At 39.9% G+C, this 20,825-nt stretch overlaps 1 protein-coding gene across 1 annotated transcript in view; it reads left to right on the forward strand.

The window, feature by feature from the left end:
- Positions 1–20,825, forward strand: part of LOC126199272 (uncharacterized) — a 252,436-nt gene that overhangs the window by 122,779 nt on the left and 108,832 nt on the right. Inside the window, exons 6-7 of the mRNA XM_049936080.1 lie at positions 4,269–4,454; positions 5,494–5,733. Coding sequence (XP_049792037.1) covers positions 4,269–4,454; positions 5,494–5,733 — 426 coding nt within the window. The remainder of the gene's footprint in view (positions 1–4,268; positions 4,455–5,493; positions 5,734–20,825) is intronic.

The raw sequence follows: 20,825 nt of genomic DNA on the forward strand, positions 1-20,825 counted from the left end.
GTTGAGTCTTGGCTACAACGAAACACATACACCACTTTATGGCCCAGATAGTGAGGCCATCTCAGGCACATTGTAGTCTGCACTGAAGGATGTGTGGACCCATGCTGCTGGTGTACACCACTATATCATTTGCATACAGCCTCATCTATATGTGGTCTGCCCTAGGTAACTTGGAATTGCAGAAGGTGTACAGCATCATCCCAAGGACTGATTCCTGAGGCACACATGCATGGATGCTGTAGTCTGTGGAGTTGCCATTTTGCACCTTCACTGGAATGCCCAGTCTGATAGGTAACATTGGAGTGGATGAACGTGCAACACCATAACTCCATGCTTATACAGGAGTCCTCCATGCCACACGCTGTCAAAGGCTCAGGAGGCATCCAGGAAGATGACTCCTTTCCTCCAACAATTGTAGAAGCTACTGTTCCATTGAGTGGAGTGGACATGTCAGAACCCAAACTGCTCTTCAGGTTTAAGGGTCTGTGCTTATATGTGACAGGAAGTATATGGAAATGAAATCTTTCAAAGCTCCTGGAGACTGCTGGCAATAGATTAATAAATCTGTAGCTGTTTGTTAGCCATAGGTCCTTTCCAGCCTTGGGTATGACTATGGTTGTGGCATGTTTCCAGGATAGCAGCCAGAGACCAAAGAGATACAGTGAAGTTGTCTGCCAGCAATATGATAGTCTGCCAGCAATATGATAGTGATGACTGGCTGCTGCTTCAGGACTATATTGGGAAAGCCATCAGGGCCTCTCTTTTTCTTGGTGTTGAGATGAGAGGGTGAACCTGCAGCCTCTTCTGCTGAAACAGGCTGAATCTCTCTGCCTTCTTCATGGGCTGTGAGATATGTGGGTGGCCATTCAGCTACTGTGGCGATTATGATGTCATACACAGGATGAAAGGTGGTTGCAAATATGTCTGCTAGGATATTGGCCTTTTTATCAGAATTGCAAGACAACATGTTGACCATATAGGAGTGATGGGATTATCTGGTTGCAACTCAGGAAGCATTTTGTTGTCTTGTATGTCAACTGATCTTCCAGCTGTAGGCAGGCAACTTTGTTGGCCCATTCCCTATACCTTGCTGCTTCTCTTGCTGGCTTTATTTAATGGAAAAAGTGATTTAGTCTCTTTGTCCTTGGCTGTCTGTAAGGTACCATTGGCTACAGACTTGATGTTTCTCAGTAATGACAGCCAGAATGTCAAGCAACAGCCTTTGCAAGTTTTCGTGCATGCTTCATGGCACCCTTGGTGTTATTAAGTCTGTCACTCTATTGTTGTCATGAAATCATGAATGGCAGCTTCAGCGCCAGCATCAACAGGAGCTGGTGCTGAAAACGTCTCTTTGGCAAGAACAGTCTTGAACAATTTCCATTTAGTGTTCCTACAATTTCGGACATGGCTAAGCTGTGCGATGGCATCTACATCAACGTCTTAAACCTCCAGTAGGTGGACAGATGATAAGGTGTTGTGCATTGAGACTTAACACTCTCTCTGAGACCTTTGATGACCTTGAGGTGGATGATACCAGATATCCCCCATTGTTTGGATAAATGGTGGAGTTGTAAGGCCCTAGTATGATGGTGTCTTAGCATTTGGCCATGTGAACAACCTCTTTGTTCTGGAATTATGTAGCCTAGAGTTCCAATGAACTTCATATTGAAATCTCTGGCCAGAAAAATAGTGCCACAATATGATAACAACATATTGAAATCTGCAAGATCCAGTGTGCCCTTCAGTGATTTGTAGACCACTATAAAGTAGGTGTGTTTGATAGAAGGCTCCACAGCCACTCCACTAGCCTCCAGTCTTTTCAACTCAGGCAAGATGATCTGGAAATGGTGAAGTGATTCGCAGATCTAGATGGCTATTCCCCCACTTATCTGTGCAGTAGCATGTGTAGTTTGGTACTCCAAATTATAAGCCTGGTTTAAGGTGTGTCTTACAAACCAGAAATACATTGGAGCCCTCCTCTAATAGAAACTGGCAAAATGCACCAACCTGTTGGCAGGTGGCACTGGCATTTCATGCTATCACAGTGACACCATTAGTTGCATGGTCCATGTTGTTTCTTGACGTTGATGATGCATTTTACTGTTGCAACAGTCTTCTGTTCAGTGAAGATCAGCTGTGGCATGTCAGTGATGAAATGGGAGATGCTGATAAGCAGCTGCTCCATGAGAATCATCAGTTTTAATACTTCACCAGTAGTCATAGGGCTGGTGCCACCACAAAACGTGACCCTACAACTCCATGGTACAGTCCTTGTGTTGTCATCCTCAGTTGGTTCTTACATGGCTCTCCTCTTGGTAGGATGAGGTGGCAGTGCTGCTGTGCTGTCGTGCAGTGTCTTGCTTGCTGCAGACAGACAGGTCATCACTTTGTTGTGGGCACTGAGGATATGGCACTGTTAGGGTGTTGTAGCATAGTTTGATGCACTGCCATACAAGGTATGGGTCCCTGCATCTGCTTGTGGTGATAAAATGGTTGTTGTTGCCTCTGCAGCAACAACTCTGGTGTATGGTACACGCAGACTTATGGTGGCAGACAGATCCTCTTGACCTGTAGGCAGGCCACATTGTGAGATGGTAGCCTGCTTGAATGCTTCTCATCCACAATACCTGGAGACGTGTGGGCCATTGCAGTTGGCAGACACTGGTTCGTCTTCTTTCTTCAGTGGGTAGCCACAGCTGAGATGGAACTTGGAGAATTTTACACATTGGTCAGGCACTTAACAATGTCTGGTAACATGCTGAATGCCCTGACAGCAGTAGCATTCATAGGCGGTGTCTTTTAACTCATAGGTTTTCCACGTGGATGCTCACAATGGCGAGCTTGGGGATGCGGTAGAGCTCATGACTCTTCACGTGTGGTAAGATGTATGGGGCTGATAAAGAGCCTTGGTTCATATGAGGAGTCTTCAGGAAAACCAACATTTGTGCTAAGAAGTCCATTCCCTCTAGTTTTTCTTTGATAAATTCTGTGGAGAGGCTGTAAGGTAGTTTGCTCAGAACTATCTTTAGCATCTTCTCAGACTATGAGATGTGCATATAAAAAGGCAGTTGCCTCACTGATGCTTCTTCTACTATCTTCTGAAAATCAGTGGCATTCTTCAGGTAGATCTTAGTGAGAGATTACAACCTGCCATGTTACACTGAAGTCGGTGATCATCCAGTGCTCCAGTAGTGTGTGGTGTAATCTGTATTCTTTTTCATACTGGAGTGTGAGCAGCTGCATCATTGGCTCTTTCTTCAGTGCTGGTGCCTTTTCCTCCTTGTCATCTGGGGTGACCCTAAGTGGCACAACTGTGTTGTTCATGCCCTTGAGTAAGCTGCAAGCTGCACAAACGTTTATATGCCCTGGTGACATGTTTGGCCACTGTTGTTATAAAGCCATCACTCTCTGTGATAGCTTTATGAGGCAAAGAGATGTTGGCAGTCTTCTCCTTGGTAATGTGTGTCTGCGCAAATGCTGATTTTTTTGCACTCTTCATCATTTAATGGACACTGTTCCGTCTCTTGCAAGAGATAGCAATACACTCCATCACCTTACTTGGGTGGATGGGAGTGGTACTATATCTGCAGAGGCCTCAATGGAAGACTGAGTACCAATGATGTTGCTCAGGTTGGCTCCTTTCATAATGAATACAACAGCAGGTGAAAGTGAGGTCCCAAGTGGTACAAGTGCACATTCATTCGAAAAATATATGTAAGACTGTGGTCTTTAAAAGATTGCTGCTATCCATGATTCTCTGGTGTCTCTTCATCGATGGAGCCACTAATGGGGCCAACAAGACTTCATTGGATGACAATCATTTAGCTCTATAGCAGGAGAGACAGCTGCCTCTGCCATGTGCTTGCATCTCTAACTCTGATGTAATTCCACATTAATTTATGTTATGCTTATAGAGTTTCCTTACTGTGTCACATCCCCAAAATGCTCCCTAGTGATCTCATGGTGGCCAGTGGTCATAATATTTCGGCACATCAGTGTATAAAAAATCATTTTCTTGATAAAATCAAACTATGGAAAATCCAGGATGGAATGTAATAATGTTTTGAAAAGGAAAGTTGCTACTCACCATATACTGGAGATTCTGAGTCACAGCATCTCCACTATGTGGAGTAGGAACTCTCCTTTTCATAATTTTCTTGATAAAAGCTGTTTTAAAATTGACAACATCAGGAATTTTGATTCTTGTGAATTGATTCCAGCAATAGTGTTGTTTATAATGTCTACAACAACAATAACAATGCACACAGCTATCAGTGACCACTACAGGTGATGTGGAGTTGGTGGCAGGTGCACTACTGCCGCGCAGTAGTGCGTCGTCACGGTTGCTGTATGCAGGACCAGGCCACCCAATGGCACTGCCATCAGCCTGGCTGCTGGACAAGAAAGGACGTGCTGCTGTGTTCATGCTTGAAGAACTCGATGGCCCTATAGAGGTAAGTCACATTGTACCTGCTTCCTGTCAACCACAGTCCACATGGCAGTGTGCTGTGAAATATATCAAGCTCTGTGTACTATACCAAAAACTATTGTAGCTTGATTGGCATCAGTATGCAACTAGCCATTTCCAGTCCTGTTGATGGAGAAAATTTTCCTCACGAGCATTTGGTCAACTTAGGAGGGATGTGTTGTACAACTCCAGCTGACATAGTTTTGTCAGGACTTATTAACATGTGCTGGTAGACTGTCTCCTGTGACAGTAGTGCGAAAGGCCTTCCACATTCTTGTACTAAAGATCCACCAACCTTGACATAGAGGTAAATATCATTCTCTTGAGCTCCAGACAAAAATTTAGCAGATTTTGCCAAATTTCATCCCCTGCTATAATGACATAATCTCCCAGGGGAATGCAGATAAAATTAATACTGCATTTATTCTCAGCATGTTTATTTTATGTTATTTGTGGAGTGTCAGAGAGAACGTAGAAGTTCATTTGCTTACGGTTAAGTAATTTTACTCTTTTTTTGGAAACAGATTGTTCTTGTTACTGTTACTTGTTTAGGGGAGTCAACACTCCAGTATCCAGCTTCACATGAATATTTATATTTATTTATTCACACATTGTGTTACAAAAGTTTCACCATAAAAAAGAGCCTTTTGGTATGTAGAACACACTAAATTTTATATTTACAGGGTAATTCTGTGAAATTTCTTTACAATAGTTACAATATTGTTACTGTTGATTACTAGAACTAATTTTAGATTTTTTAATGTCTTATAAATCAAGATATTGTATATATTGGTAGAAAACAGTTACTCTAAAAAAAAAAGGCCACTGTTGTTCTTGTTACACTACAATTCTTTAGTTATTTCTCTCTTAACATGTACTTGTTACTTGTTAAAAATTGTGCATTGTTATGATGCCATTACACATTTTCATTTAAATTATATCACAAAATAAGGAATAAAGTGCTGACATCATTGTATGTACACCAAATAGCAATCAAAATTAAAAATAACAATAATATTACACAGGCATGGCACACATTCGGCAGCTCAGTGCTGACACTGCGTGGTGCAGTGGCTGGCACCTGGTCATTGCGCATTGGGGCAGGCCCTACTCCGGCAGACGCTGTACAACAGATACGGGCCACTCTTCCTGCAACAGCAACAACTGTTCCACCAACACTACCACCACTTTGGGCACTTGGCTTGCACTTCTGCCCCCATGCCTCTGACATGCAAAAGGCACTAGACTTGATGGCTTCACTGCAGGTGTGTATCCTACCAGTTTATTTATATAGTAGTTACACTTCTTGCCACATAAGTGGGAGTTTATAATTGATTGATACAGAAAATGCAGTGTTTCAAGACACACAACTTGCCTGCCAGAGCTAAATGAATATTTGGAAAAAGTCATGTTTCAAAACCAACAAGATAAATAATTATCTATTTATAACCAGTTTCAGTCTTCTGATTATCTTCAGGTATCATAAAGTTATTTCCAACAAACCATGTGGGAGGGTCATTATACTGCCATCAAATACAACAAAAGCCATCCTGCATCACTGCCACCAGTAATACAGCCAATAGCTAAATGCCGTAACACAGTTAATCCGTCTTCATATACTGTACGTCAGAGTTAGCAACTTTTTATCTGAAAAGATTAAAAGGTAATCAGCAGGCTTAATTTAAAGTTATTTGTTCACTGTCCTGTAATACATCACACCAACTAAAATGCAGCCCCACTGTGAATGCTGTTCTTGAACACATTAATGATTCGTTGACATTCATAAGCAGCTGTGAATTGCCCTGACTACTGTCAAACAATGGCAGTTGCTGCGAATTGTTGTTTTGGAAGAGTTCCCAAGAGTCATGTCCCTGTGAAACTGGTACAAAAGGTCCCGAGAGAGAGAGAGAGAGAGAGAGAGAGAGAGAGAGAGAGAGAGAGAGAGAGAGAGAGAGAGCATCTAAAGTACCATCCACTCCTATGGATCCTGTCTCCTTTGCAGGAAGCAGGAATCTGTCATAGTTCTTTGAAAAAAGCACAGTTCACACCTATCTACTGGAAGGGCAGTAGCAGTGATCCACAAAACTACTGTCCAATATCCTTAACATTGATTTGTTGTAAAATCATAAAACATATTCTGATCTTAAACATAGTGAGGTATCTAAAACAGAATGACCTTGTCTATGCCAATCAGCATGGATTCCAAAACCATCGATCATGTGAAACCCAACTTTTTTTATATGACAAACCGAAAGCTTTGGATCAAGGGAGTCAGATAAATGCAGTATTTCTTGATTTCAGAAAAGCATTGACTCACTAGCACACCTATACGTACTGTCAAAAGTGCAATCATATGGGGTAGCAATAGAAATTTGAGACTGTCCCAGGGCAGTGTATTGGGACTCTTGCTGTTCATGTTCCATATTAATGACCTCACAGACAATATTAATAATAACCTCAGACTTTTGCAGATGATGCAGTTATCTATAATGAAGTACTGTCTGAAAGAAGCTGCGTAAATATTCAGTCAAATCTCCATAAGATTTCAAAGTGGTGCAAAGATTGGCATCTTGCTTTAAATGTTCAAAAATGTAAACTTGTGAATTCATGAAAAAAATTGTAGTATCCTATGACTATAATATCAATGAATCACTGTTGGAATCTGCCAACTTAACACTTCATAGGTATATGAAATAGAATGACAAAGGCTCAGTTGTGGTTAAAGCAGGTGGCAGACTTCGTGAGGGAAGTGCGTCAGTCTACAAAGGAGACTGCTTATAAATCACTCTATACCAGTTCTATAATATTGCTCAAATGTGTGGGACTGGCACCCAGGGATATTGAATATATACAGAAAAAGGCAGCATGACTGGTCGCAGGGTTGTCTGATCCATGGCAGAGTGCCACAGCGATACTGAAGAAACTGAACTGGCAGACTCTTGAAGATAGATGTAAATTATCCCAAGACAGTCTGCTATCAAAGTTTCAAGAACCAACTTTAAATGGGGATGTACTACAACCCCTTAAGTATTGCTAACATAGGGATCATAAGTATAAGTTTAGAATAATTACAGCATACACAGATGCATTCAAACCATCATTCTTCTCTTGCTGCATATGTGATTGGAACAAGAAGAGACCCTAATAACTGTTAATTGGGATGTACCCTCCGCCATGCACTTCATGGTGATTTGCAGAGTATAATTGTAGATGTAGACATAGATTTAGATCAGTTTCCTTCTTTTTATGTAAAGATGCACCCCATTTATATACTGTCATAATCAGGTTCCAGCTTTACATTTGGAGGCACTCTACATATATATGGTAAGTAGAGTGCCACTACACTAAAGGTAGAACCTGATAATGACAGTACCTATACTAAGAGTGATCCATTGTGTTATTATTTTTTATTACTGACTGTGTAATGTATTTTCCTATTAGCACAACATTAATAACATTGTCAGGTAGGCTGCTGTAATTAATTTTATGATACCTGAAGATGACCAGAAGATCAAAACAAATTGTAAATATAGACATTTTGAAATTTTTTTTAATTACTGTGCTTGATTCTTGCTGTTCATAATAAATGCTATTTATATAGACCACAAAATCAGGCAAAAGTTTGATGTTTCACACATAGGCTCAAGTACAGTTTTCAGCGTTATATTGCACATCAAAACTTCTGATATTTTCTGTTGATAGTATCACAGAAAAGGATAAATAGGGTGATCATGAAGAAAGTTAGTGTTATTATTATTATTATTTTCATCATCATCGTTATTATTAGGTGACTCAAAATTGTTGAGGCTTTCGTGGCCACTTGTTGACAAACTGCCTATTGGCTTCTGTCTCGGGTTCTAATCATTAGATGAACGTCGGCCGAAGAACCCGAGACAGAAGCCAATAGGCAGTTTATTAGGTGACTGTTTAACAAATGCCTTAGGTCTTCATCCAGTCATGGTATTCCTGGCAGGAACAGACAAACATAGTGTGGGGTATAGAATTTCTTTCTTTCAGTTCAGTACTACAGAGGACAGTGTCATTATGTCACAGAAAATAATGAACATGCTTCATTTCTTTAATGTTAAATATTAAACCAAGATTAAAATTGAACACATTACACATTTTAAAGTATACTGAACATAACTTTCCTTCAATAGGTGCAACTCACAGTATGGCTGATACGCAAACATGATAATAGATAAATACAGTACTCTAAGCTTTTCCTTCTTCAAAGCAGGCAGAAATAAGTAGTTGAAGGAGACTAGAGGGAAGAAAAACAAGTCACCTAGAACTTAGGAAAAGATAAACTCAGTTGTTCTGCTTTTCTCAGCAAACAGGGTGTTCTCTCTTTACGTAGGTTTTGAGTGACCTAGTTGTCCCCTCAGTGCAGCTTCACAAATCAGACTCTTCCAATTACTTCCCCTTTCCAGCACTGAAGAAGGAATCTATGGTTCTGGCAGCCTGGAGTATCATATTGTCATCTAGAATCAGGGCTCAAGTATCTCTTTTGGCAGTAGGATCAATGAGAATTACTATACCACACTGAAAGCATGGTAATTGAACACACATGAAATACAAATGGAGCTGAACTGCCTGCATCAGCAGGGTATGCTCCTGTTTGTACACACATAGAATATTCTAGTAAATTAAAATATCCACAAACAAATAAGTCCCAGAACCTTCCCAAAGTTGTTGCTGTGGTCTTCAGTCCAAACAATGGTTGGTGCAAAAGCAAATAAGTTCCAGAACCTTCCATAAATTGTTGCTGTTGTGATCTTCAGTGTGAAGACTAGTTTGATGCAGCTCTTCATGCTAGTCTGTCCTGTGCAAGTCTCTTCATCTCTGAATAAGTATTGCAGTGTACACTCATTTGAACATGCTCACTGTATTCAAGATTTGGTCTCTCTATGAAAACTCCCACCTTCTCCCCATGCCACACCATGCCACACACTTCCTTCTGTTACCAAAGTGACAATTTCTTCATGCCCTAGAATGTGTCCTATCAACTCGCAGTGACGATGTTAACTTTTCATTCTACAGAAAACAGAACAGTTCCGCCCACCTTGCAGTGATTTCTTCTTCTAAAGGCCTGTCCACACACCCATGCTGGCAGAAAGCAAATGATGTGTCTGGAGGGTGCAACAAATGTTTTCTAGTTTGAGGAATACTGAGCTATTAATTGAAAGTAGTTGGTGAGCGAAAACTTCAATACATTGTTACTTGTTTGATACAAAAACATGACCAAGTCCACACTAATCTTAAGTTACAGTTTTGACACTCACACACAATCATAGCCATTCATAACTGCCATCTTATGGTATTTAACAGACCCCATTACCAGAAAGATCACAAAATGGACTGTCTGTGACAGAATGATCACTCAAATATTACAAACTCAATCCCTTTGAATGTCAGTTCTTGGTTCCAAATTGCACAATACACCACACAGATTTTATTTGATTCAGAAGTCACAGTTTACATATAAAAATCTGAATTTTACATATTTGTCTTTCTCACACCTTTATTCACTTAGCAGCAGTCCACAGTCAGGTTTTACTCACTATTCTTCAAAATTATTGCATCTATTCAGAGCTCCTAATGTACACATCTGAACATAATAATGGCTAAGGTCTGAACTGCCCTTAGGACTTTAGAAAACAGTTCTATTAGTTCACAAAATATGCGCAAATGCACTGTCCTCTGGTTATTTGATGAACATTTGATATCAGTATTAACCCATGAAATCCTACGTCTTTTACTAGAAATCAATCACAACTTAATCGCTTTTATGAACAATTTACTAGAAAAACAAATTTATAAAACTCAAAAATATCAAAATAACTCCCTCTTTAAATTACTGAATTATCATAAAATGTTTCTTGTTTTCCCTGTACTATGAACTGGTTACTAGCACTTAACAAATTTTTCCTGAGTGTATAATTGCTCTCTCTGTACAGCCACAGTTCTCACACTAATGTATACTCAATAAATAGACATAACAACATTCATTTATCTTATCACTTTGCATTCACACCATAATTCACATTATTAATTAAAAATATTAAATCAGAAGTAATTAATAAAAGTCTTAATGGTCACAAAATTAAAGTATTGTTTTCAAAATACTTATTTAGACAATTTAGGAATTTGGTCTGTAAGATGCTGACACCTTTCAGCCACAGCCATAACTACTTGCAGCTGCTGCTGGATCAGAGCACACACCTGTCATGGTAGAATCATGACTCATTGCCTGTATCTATCTGCTCACTGTTTTCCAGCTTACATAGGCACAATACAAAGTGCTGCACCCCAAGCTGATCACATCTTTTAGTCAAGCCATGCCCCAATTTCTTATTCGCCCAATTCAGTTCAGTACCCCCTCATAAGTTATTCAATCTATCTATCTACTTTGCAACATTCTTCTGTTGCATTATATTTGAAAAGCCTGTATCGTCTTTTTGTCTGAAATGCTCACCATCAAAATTTCATTTCTGCACAAGGCTACACTCCAAACAAATACATTAAGAAAAGACTCCTAACATTTAAGTTTTTGTTCATGTTAAAAATTCCTGTTTCTCAGAAATGTTCTTCTTACTACGCTGTACATGTTTTCTACTTCAGCCATCATCAGTTATTTCACTGCCCAAATAACAGAACTAATTGGTTACTTTCAGTGTTTCATTTCCTAATCTACTTCCCTCACCATCACCTGATTTAATTTGGCTACATTCCAATAACATTGTTTTACGTTTGTTTGTATATATGTTACTGTAAAAGTAAGATGATTGGTAAATCCTAGAATTAACTGGTGAAACCTAAGACTTACCATCATGGTGTGGTAAAAGTCTGAAATTTCTTATTATATGCATAGATTTCGAACTTTTACCAAGTAACGTATGTAAATTTTGGGATTTACCCAACAGGTAAAACTGTATTCATTAAAAAAAAATCAGCTTGGCAGTTTATTGAAATCGTTTGTATTTATTGTAAATTTATGTATTTTAAATATTCTTGCATTCCAATGTGATTATAATGAGAAATAGTCCTTATTAGTGAAAAATGTTGTAGAAAGTGTGACCTTGTGAACGTTAATTTTTGTTACAACAAGGCTGACTATTGTGGCATTTTGAATTACATAATATGGAAGACGATTTACATAAGCATTTTTGGCTGAAACTTTTTTAAGCAATTGCACTTTTTGAAACCTTGTCCCCCAACAAAAGACTGTTTGGCAACCACTTCCTGTTGACCAATATCTTCTCTTGCTCCTTTTTCGACATCGATAAAATTTTCCTTGCACAATGCAAATTGATTCCTAGTGTACAATGACTTCAGTTTACCAGCTTTGGTAACAAGTTGATAAAATTCATCATCCTGAATATTTATCACTACTGATATTATAGATTTTGCATCAGTTTTTGCCCTGTCTACATCCGGTACTTTAATTCTCACATTCTGTCCAACTGAAGGTTTTTGTGTGGGGACTTTATATAAATAAAAATAAAACAGATGACACCAGTAACACATTTATGAATATCCTACGTAGTTTTGGTATATCGTCACTAGTCAACTGTGCAACAACAATAACCACACATTCATCATCTACCATTGACCATGTAGCTACAGATGTAGGCAGAGAAAACTGTGATGTACTTGTCAAAAATCTGGGACTGTCTGACCATCTATGTCAGATTATAAAAGTAAAAGCTTGTGTAAAAAAAGAATCAAAACTGCATGTATATAAAAGAGTTTACTCTCCATCAGCTTTGCAAGAGTTTTCCTTAAAGTTAGCACATGAAAGTTGGGAAGGAGTATACATAGAAACTAAAGTGAATAGCAAGTTCTCCAATTTTACGTCTGAGTTTAAATTACAATTTGAAGAAACGTTCCCCAAAGCATTAATTCCCATTGGGACACCCACCAACAATAAATGAATTACTAAAGGAATTAGAAAAAGTGTTCAAACTTGTAAATACCTAAACTCCATTAAAAAGAACAATAGAAATCCAGTTTTTTTTCACTACTACAAAAACTACAAAAGGATCTACAGCTACATGGGCTATAGTGAAACAAGAAACAGGAACTGTGAAGCAGAGAGGTACAAACACACAAATCAGGAACAAGGAAAACTTAGAAAGTAACCCAAAAGAATTGACAAATTATGTGAATACCTACTTTAGCAGCATTGCAACGAACTTGCAGAAAAATTTTCCAATAGGTGCTAATCAACCAGTACAGAAGCATATAGCAAACTCAATGGTATTGCTTCCAACTACTGAGGAGGGAGTATGCAATGCTGTAAGGCAATTAAAGAACAAAAACTTGGCAAGTTTAGATGAAATCCCAATGTGTGTGCTGAAAAAATGCATAAACGGTATCAAAGCTCCACTAACAGAAAGCATAAATGAATCCTTCAAAACTAGTTGCTTCCATGACTATCTGAAACATACCAAAATTTTACCAGTTCACAAGAAAGGTGACATAGAAAACGTTGAGAACTACAGACCAATAGCCCTATTGTCATGCTTTTCCAAAGTGATAGAAACAATAATGGAAAACAGGCTTTTGAGCTATCTAAGTAAATTCAACCTCCTCTGCAATGACCAACATGGTTTCAGGCCTGGTATAGGTACAGAATCTGCAATAGCACAATTTACAAAAACAGTTTTAGAAGCACTAGATGAGAACAGCTGTGTAACTGGCCTTTTCCTAGACCTGTCTAAGGCATTTGATACAGTTGACCACCAGAAGCTGTTGCATAAATTAGAGGCGCTAGGAGTAAGGGGAGTGGTTCTCAAATGGTTTTGTTCATATCTAGAAAACAGAGTACAGTCAGTAGAGATCACACATGTCTCCAGTGGATCAAAGTACATTGAGAAACATATATCTGATCCACAATATATCAATATCGGGGTCCTTCAAGGAAGTGTACTAGGCCCTGTATTATTTCTGGTGTATATAAATGATTTCCCGCAACATATCAGCCATGGAGAGAAGATATTGTTTGCGGATGACAGCAACATAGTAATCACCAGTAAGACACCAGCACAAATGTTCTACTGAAGTGTTGAGGGATGTTCACAAATGGTCTCAGGAAAACAAAGTAACTCTCAATGTAAAGAAAACAAATACAATATGCTTTAGAATGAGTAGAAAACAGAGTCCCTTTAACTTAAAACTAGATAACATCTCCATAGGTGATGTACCTACAACAAAATTCTTAGGGTTGCACACTGACAGCCAAATGAAGTGGAATGAACATGCTATGAAACTCTCAAAAAAGGTATCCACAACATGTTATGCACTTGGAGTCCTTGTATCCACATGCAGTAGTGAATGTTTGAGAACTGTATACTTTAGTTATGTTCATTCAGTAATCAGTTATGGTATTATTTTCTGGGGAAACAGTGCTCAGAATTTACAAACGGTATTTAAAATGCAAAAGAGAGCAGTAAGAATTATAACAAAAAGCAGTAAGCGGGCCCACTGCAGAGAACTTTTCAAAATGTTAGAAATTCTAATTGTTCCTTGTGAATTTATATTCCAAACCATAGTGAACATCAAGAAAAATATAGAAAATTATAGCGCAAATAGCAGTTTTCATAACTATAGTACAAGAACAAGTCACTGTCTTCACCTAAACAGGAAGAATAAACATAAGACTCAAAATAGCTTCTTGTATGAAGGTGTAAAACTGTATAACAAACTGCCGCAGAAAATAAAAGAAGCAAATAAAATCTGAAATTGTTTTTGCAGGAACACTGCTTTTACACTATAAGTGAATTTCTTAGTACTAAATGATTGTAAATAGCTTTTGTTTCACAATATTTTGATAAGGAGCAAAAGTGATTGTAAATAATCTATATGTCACAACATTTAACTACATGTAATGACAAACTGTATAAATATATGAATGTACACAACTGACAACATCCATACATTTTTAAATGTCCATGGATAGCTAAATAAATAAATAAATATTACATGAGGCCGCTTCATTTTCTCTGCCTGCAATTGAAGACCTTCTTTGGCAACTTCTCAGATCTGTTTCACTTTATTAACAGTGTTAGAAGTTGTCAGCGTCTCGTCACAACCATCAGCTGGTGCTGGTATCTCATTAACTGTCATCAAATCTTGTATCTCTGGTGCTTCCTCACCCTCTGCAGGTGCATTTTCTACCTCTGTTCCTTCTGTTCCAGTACTTGATTCACTGGCATCAATTCCTTGGTCATCATTTTCAATTTTCTGTGAGTCAGTGGAAGTGGTGTTTAATATTGTTTCCAAGTCTTCTTCAGTGTTTATATTTGTTGTTAACTCATGTGGAACAACGGAGGTCACAATGCCCATTTTCATTGGAACACCAAAAATGGCTTCATAAGGTGGACATCTGATCCATTCATGATAAGCCTTATTTTTCATTGCTTGCACAAACCTCACAACTTCAGACCATTTTGAAGTTTCATTTGTTTCCATCCAAGTTGATAACATATTTTTGATATCTTGATTTGCTGTTTTGACTGGTCCCTGAGACTGATTGTGCCTCAGCTTCCCATGGACTATCTTCATATAACTCCTCAACCCACATAAACTTTGAATGACGCGGCTACAAAACTCTCTACCATTATTAGAATGATGGATACTAGGGGCACCAAAGGTGGTAAAAATTTCAAAAGATGATATGCTACTTCATCAGCCATTTTCGACATTAAAGTGCACAGAGGATAACAAATTTTGTCAGATGATCTTGGTATACAAGTATGAACTTTGACTTATTGTCTGGGTTTGCCCGCATATTGATTAAGTCAATTTGGCATCTACATCTACATCTACATCTACATTTATACTCCGCAAGCCACCCAACGGTGTGTGGCGGAGGGCACTTTACGTGCCACTGTCATTACCTCCCTTTCCTGTTCCAGTCGCGTATGGTTCGCGGGAAGAACGACTGCCGGAAAGCCTCCGTGTGCGCTCGAATCTGTCTAATTTTACATTCGTGATCTCCTCGGGAGGTATAAGTAGGGGGGACCAATATATTCGATACCTCATCCAGAAACGCACCCTCTCGAAACCTGGACAGCAAGCTACACCGCGATGCAGAGCGCCTCTCTTGCAGAGTCTGCCACTTGAGTTTGCTAAACGTCTCCGTGTCGCTATCACGCTTACCAAATAACCCTGTGACGAAACGCACCGCTCTTCTTTGGATCTTCTCTATCTCCTAGGTCAACCCCATCTGGTACAGATCCCACACTGATGAGCAATACTCAAGTATAGGTCGAACGAGTGTTTTGTAAGCCACCTCCTTTGTTGATGGACTACATTTTCTAAGCACTCTCCCAATGAATCTCAACCTGGTACCTGCCTTACCAACAATTAATTTTATATGATCATTCCACTTCAAATCGTTCCGCACGCATACTCCCAGATATTTTACAGAAGTAACTGCTACGAGTGTTTGTTCCGCTATCATATAATCATACAATAAAGGATCCTTCTTTCTATGTATTCGCAATACATTACATTTGTCTATGTTAAGGGACAGTTGCCACTCCCTGCACCAAGTGCCTATCCGCTCCAGATCTTCCTGCATTTCGCAACAATTTTCTAATGATGCAACTTCTCTGTATACTACAGCATCATCCGTGAAAAGCCGCATGGAACTTCCAACACTATCTACTGGGTCATTTATATATATTGTGAAAAGCAATGGTCCCATAACACTCCCCTGTGGCACGCCAGAGGTTACTTTAACGTCTGTAGATGTCTCTCCATTGATAACAACATGCTGTGTTCTGTTTGCTAAAAACTCTTCAATCCAGCCACACAGCTGGTCTGATATTCCGTAGGCTCTTACTTTGTTTATCAGGCGACAGTGCGGAACTGTATCGAACGCCTTCCGGAAGTCAAGAAAAATAGCATCTACCTGGGAGCCTGTATCCAATATTTTCTGGGTCTCATGAACAAATAAAGCGAGTTGGGTCTCACACGATCGCTGTTTCCGGAATCCATGTTGATTCCTACATAGTAGATTCTGGGTTTCCAAAAACGACATGATACTCAAGCAAAAAACATGTTCTAAAATTCTACAACAGATCGACGTCAGAGATATAGATCTATAGTTTTGCGCATCTGCTCGACGACCCTTCTTGAAGACTGGGACTACTTGTGCTCTATTCCAATCATTTGGAACCTTCCGTTCCTCTAGAGACTTGCGGTACACGGCTGTTAGAAGGGGGGCAAGTTCTTTCGCGTACTCTGTGTAGAATCGAATTGGTATCCCGTCAGGTCCAGTGGACTTTCCTCTGTTGAGTGATTCCAGTTGCTTTTCTATTCCTTGGACACTTATTTCGATGTCAGCCATTTTGTCGTTTGTGCGAGGATTTAGAGAAGGAACTGCAGTGCGGTCTTCCTCTGTGAAACAGCTTTGGAAAAAGGTGTTTAGTATTTCAGCTTTACGCGTGTCATCCTCTGTTTCAATGCCATCATCATCCCGGAGTGTCTGGATATGCTGTTTCGAGCCACTTACTGATTTAACGTAAGACCAGAACTTCCTAGGATTTTCTGTCAAGTCGGTACATAGAATTTTACTTTCGAATTCACTGAACGCTTCATGCATAGCTCTCCTTATGCTAACTTTGACATCGTTTAGCTTCTGTTTGTCTGAGAGGTTTTGGCTGCGTTTAAACTTGGAGTGAAGCTCTCTTTGCTTTCGCAGTAGTTTCCTAACTTTGTTGTTGTACCACGGTGGGTTTTTCCCGTCCCTCACAGTTTTACTCGGCACATACCTGTCTAAAACGCATTTTACGATTGCCTTGAACTTTTTCCATAAACACTCAACATTGTCAGTGTCGGAAGAGAAATTTTCATTTTGATCTGTTAGGTAGTCTGAAATCTGCCTTCTATTACTCTTGCTAAACAGATAAACCTTCCTCCCTTTTTTTATGTTCCTATTAACTTCCATATTCAGGGATGCTGCAACGGCCTTGTGATCACTGATTCCCTGTTCTGCACATACAGAGTCGAAAAGTTCGGGTCTGTTTGTTATCAGTAGGTCCAAGATGTTATCTCCACGAGTCGGTTCTCTGTTTAATTAATCGAGGTAATTTTCGGATAGTGCACTCAGTATAATGTCACTCGATGCTCTGTCCCTACCACCCATCCTAAACATCTGAGTGTCCCAGTCTATATCTGGTAAATTGAAATCTCCACCTAAGACTATAATATGCTGAGAAAATTTATGTGAAATGTATTCCAAATTTTCTCTCAGTTGTTCTGCCACTAATGCTGCTGAGTCGGGAGGTCGGTAAAAGGAGCCAATTATTAACCTAGCTCGGTTGTTGAGTGTAACCTCCACCCATAATAATTCACAGGAACTATCCACTTCTACTTCACTACAGGATAAACTACTACTAACAGCGACGAACACTCCACCACCGGTTGCATGCAATCTATCCTTTCTAAACACCGTCTGTATCTTTGTAAAAATTTCGGCAGAATTTATCTCTGGCTTCAGCCAGCTTTCTGTACCTATAACGATTTCAGCTTCGGTGCTTTCTATCAGCGCTTGAAGTTCCGGTACTTTACCAACGCAGCTTCGACAGTTGACAATTACAATACCGATTGCTGCTTGGTCCCCGCATGTCCTGACTTTGTCCCGCACCCTTTGAGGCTGTTGCCCTTTCTGTACTTGCCCAAGGCCATCTAACCTAAAAAACCGCCCAGCCCATGCCACACAACTCCTGCTACCCATGTAGCCGCTTGTTGCATGTAGTGGACTCCTGACCTATCCAGCGGAACCTAAAACCCCACCACCCTATGGCGCAAGTCGAGGAATCTGCAGCCCACACAGTCGCAGAACCGTCTCAGCCTCTGATTCAGACCCTCCACTCGGCTCTGTACCAAAGGTCCACAGTCAGTCCTGTCAACGATGCTGCAGATGGTGAGCTCTGCTTTCATCCCGCTAGTGAGACTGGCAGTCTTCACCAAATCAGATAGCCGCCGGAAGGCAGAGAGGATTTCCTCCGATCCATAGCAACACACATCATTAGTGCCGACATGAGCGACCACCTGCAGATGGGTGCACCCTGTACCCTTCATGGCATCCGGAAGGACCCTTTCCACATCTGGAATGACTCTCCCCGGTATGCACATGGAGTGCACATTGGTTTTCTTCCCCTCTCTTGCTGCCATTTCCCTAAGGGGCCCCATTACGCGCCTGACGTTGGAGCTCCGAACTACCAGTAAGCCCACCCTCTGCGACTGCCCGGATCTTGCAGACTGAGGGGCAACCTCTGGAACAGGACAAGCAGCCATGTCAGGGCAAAGATCAGTATCAGCCTGAGACAGAGCCTGAAACCAGTTCGTCAGACAAACTGGAGAGGCCTTCCGTTCAGCCCTCCGGAATGTCTTTCACCCACTGCCACATCTTGAGATGACCTCCCACTCTACCACAGGTGAGGGATCAGCCTCAATGCGGGCAGTATCACGGGCAACCACAGTCGTAGTCCGATCGGGGGATGCGTGGGACGAGCTGGCCGTCCCCGACAAACCCCCATCCGGACCCCCACAGTGATGCCCATTGGCAACAGCCTCAAGCTGTGTGACCGAAGCCAACACTGCCTGAAGCTGGGAGCGAAGGGATGCCAACTCAGCCTGCATCCGAACACAGCAGTTGCAGTCCCTATCCATGCTAAAAACTGTTGTGCAAAGAACGTCTGAACTAATCTACAGAGAGCGCAAACAAATCGACACAAAATTTAAACGGTTATTAAAATACAAGATTGCCTAGTAAAAGCAGTAATGCTGCTACTTGCGCACTGCTGACACACTGCTCGGCGGTGGAAGGAGACTACGCGATTTTACACTATTCAGGTACTAAAACGCGATGCTACAACTCTCAAATACTATAATACGCCTGAAATTTATGAATTAAACAATGCAAGTACCAAAAAAACGCATGAATTCATTTCACTGTGTGTAAAAGGTTTCACTACAACACTCCTTTTCAATGCTTTTTGCTTTTTTTGTCATGGTTCACATAATTTCAAATAAGTAACAACTGATTCAACAGTCACATTTTTGTACTCACTATTCAGTTCGACAATCATCTGCGTTCAGCCACCATGGCCTATAGCAATGTGGGTCTCATGTAATACGTTCAACAATTCATAAAAATGAACATAATAATGAATGTAGTGGAAAGGTTTTTATTGGAAACAATTTTTGCATTTTTCACTTTACTTACAGAGTATTATACTGCTCAGCAGTTACATAAATATTGTTGTCCTTCTTCTTATTCACTGATTCACTTAAAATTTCATAAAATCTGTTACACATGACATCACTCATTCTTAAGCAAAGCTGCAGAAGACACACCAATAAAACGAGTCGCAAAAATGACCATATGCATGATGCTTGACACAGATTGAAACTACGCAGTGGCGAGCAGACAGTGAACTCATAACTGCCAGAAAAGAAACTTATCTGAACACAAAATTGGCAACAATGAAACTTGTCTGAACCTGCACGATGGAGGTGGGAATCTTTGATACAGCTTTTACCAGTCTGCATTGGTAAATTCTAAGATTCACCAACGTCTCTTGATAAAAGTTCAAAATCTATACATATAATGGAAATTTCAGACTTTACCACACCCCAATGATAAATCTTAGGTTTCACCAGTTAATTCTACGATGTACCAATTATCTTACTTTTACAGTAACATTCATGTTATAACCCCTTTTAACACACTTTCAATTCAATTCAACTGCTATTGCCAGTCATTTGGCATTTCTGACAGAATTACAATGTCATTGGGAAACTGCCTAGTTTTATATATTCTCTTTAAACTTTAATTCTCTTTCCAAATTTCCCATTAATTTCCTTTATTGTTAAGTAACATTAAACAATAAATAAGGCAGCATTAGAACAGGTGAGCCACACATGCCAGTCATAAACAGTAATCACTGTGACAAAGGGGACAATGAATACTATACAGCATTGCTGATCCTCCTAATGAAACTGTGGCCCACTGTTTCAGAATGAACCATAGCCTTATCAGTCTGGGTGAAATCAGTGGTCCTTCCTCTGACAGCACTGGTACATTCTGGTCATGTCATCTCATCCTGGTGTTCACTAAGCCATTGAAATGGAGTTATTTCCATTGAGGCATCATGAACATCAGGCATTTCTTTATGTTCCTTGTTTAATAAACACCCATTATAGATCTACACTGCAGGAATATGACAGGGCTTCCTGTAAAGTACACAGACAATGTCTCTGTACTTTTGTCTTTTTGATGTAGGACCATCATTTCCATTTTTGTTGGTAACGTCTGACAAGTGATGTAGAATTTTTA

The sequence above is a fragment of the Schistocerca nitens genome, chromosome 8 (assembly GCF_023898315.1).
Source record: "Schistocerca nitens isolate TAMUIC-IGC-003100 chromosome 8, iqSchNite1.1, whole genome shotgun sequence".
NCBI classification, from domain to species: Eukaryota; Metazoa; Arthropoda; class Insecta; order Orthoptera; family Acrididae; genus Schistocerca; species Schistocerca nitens.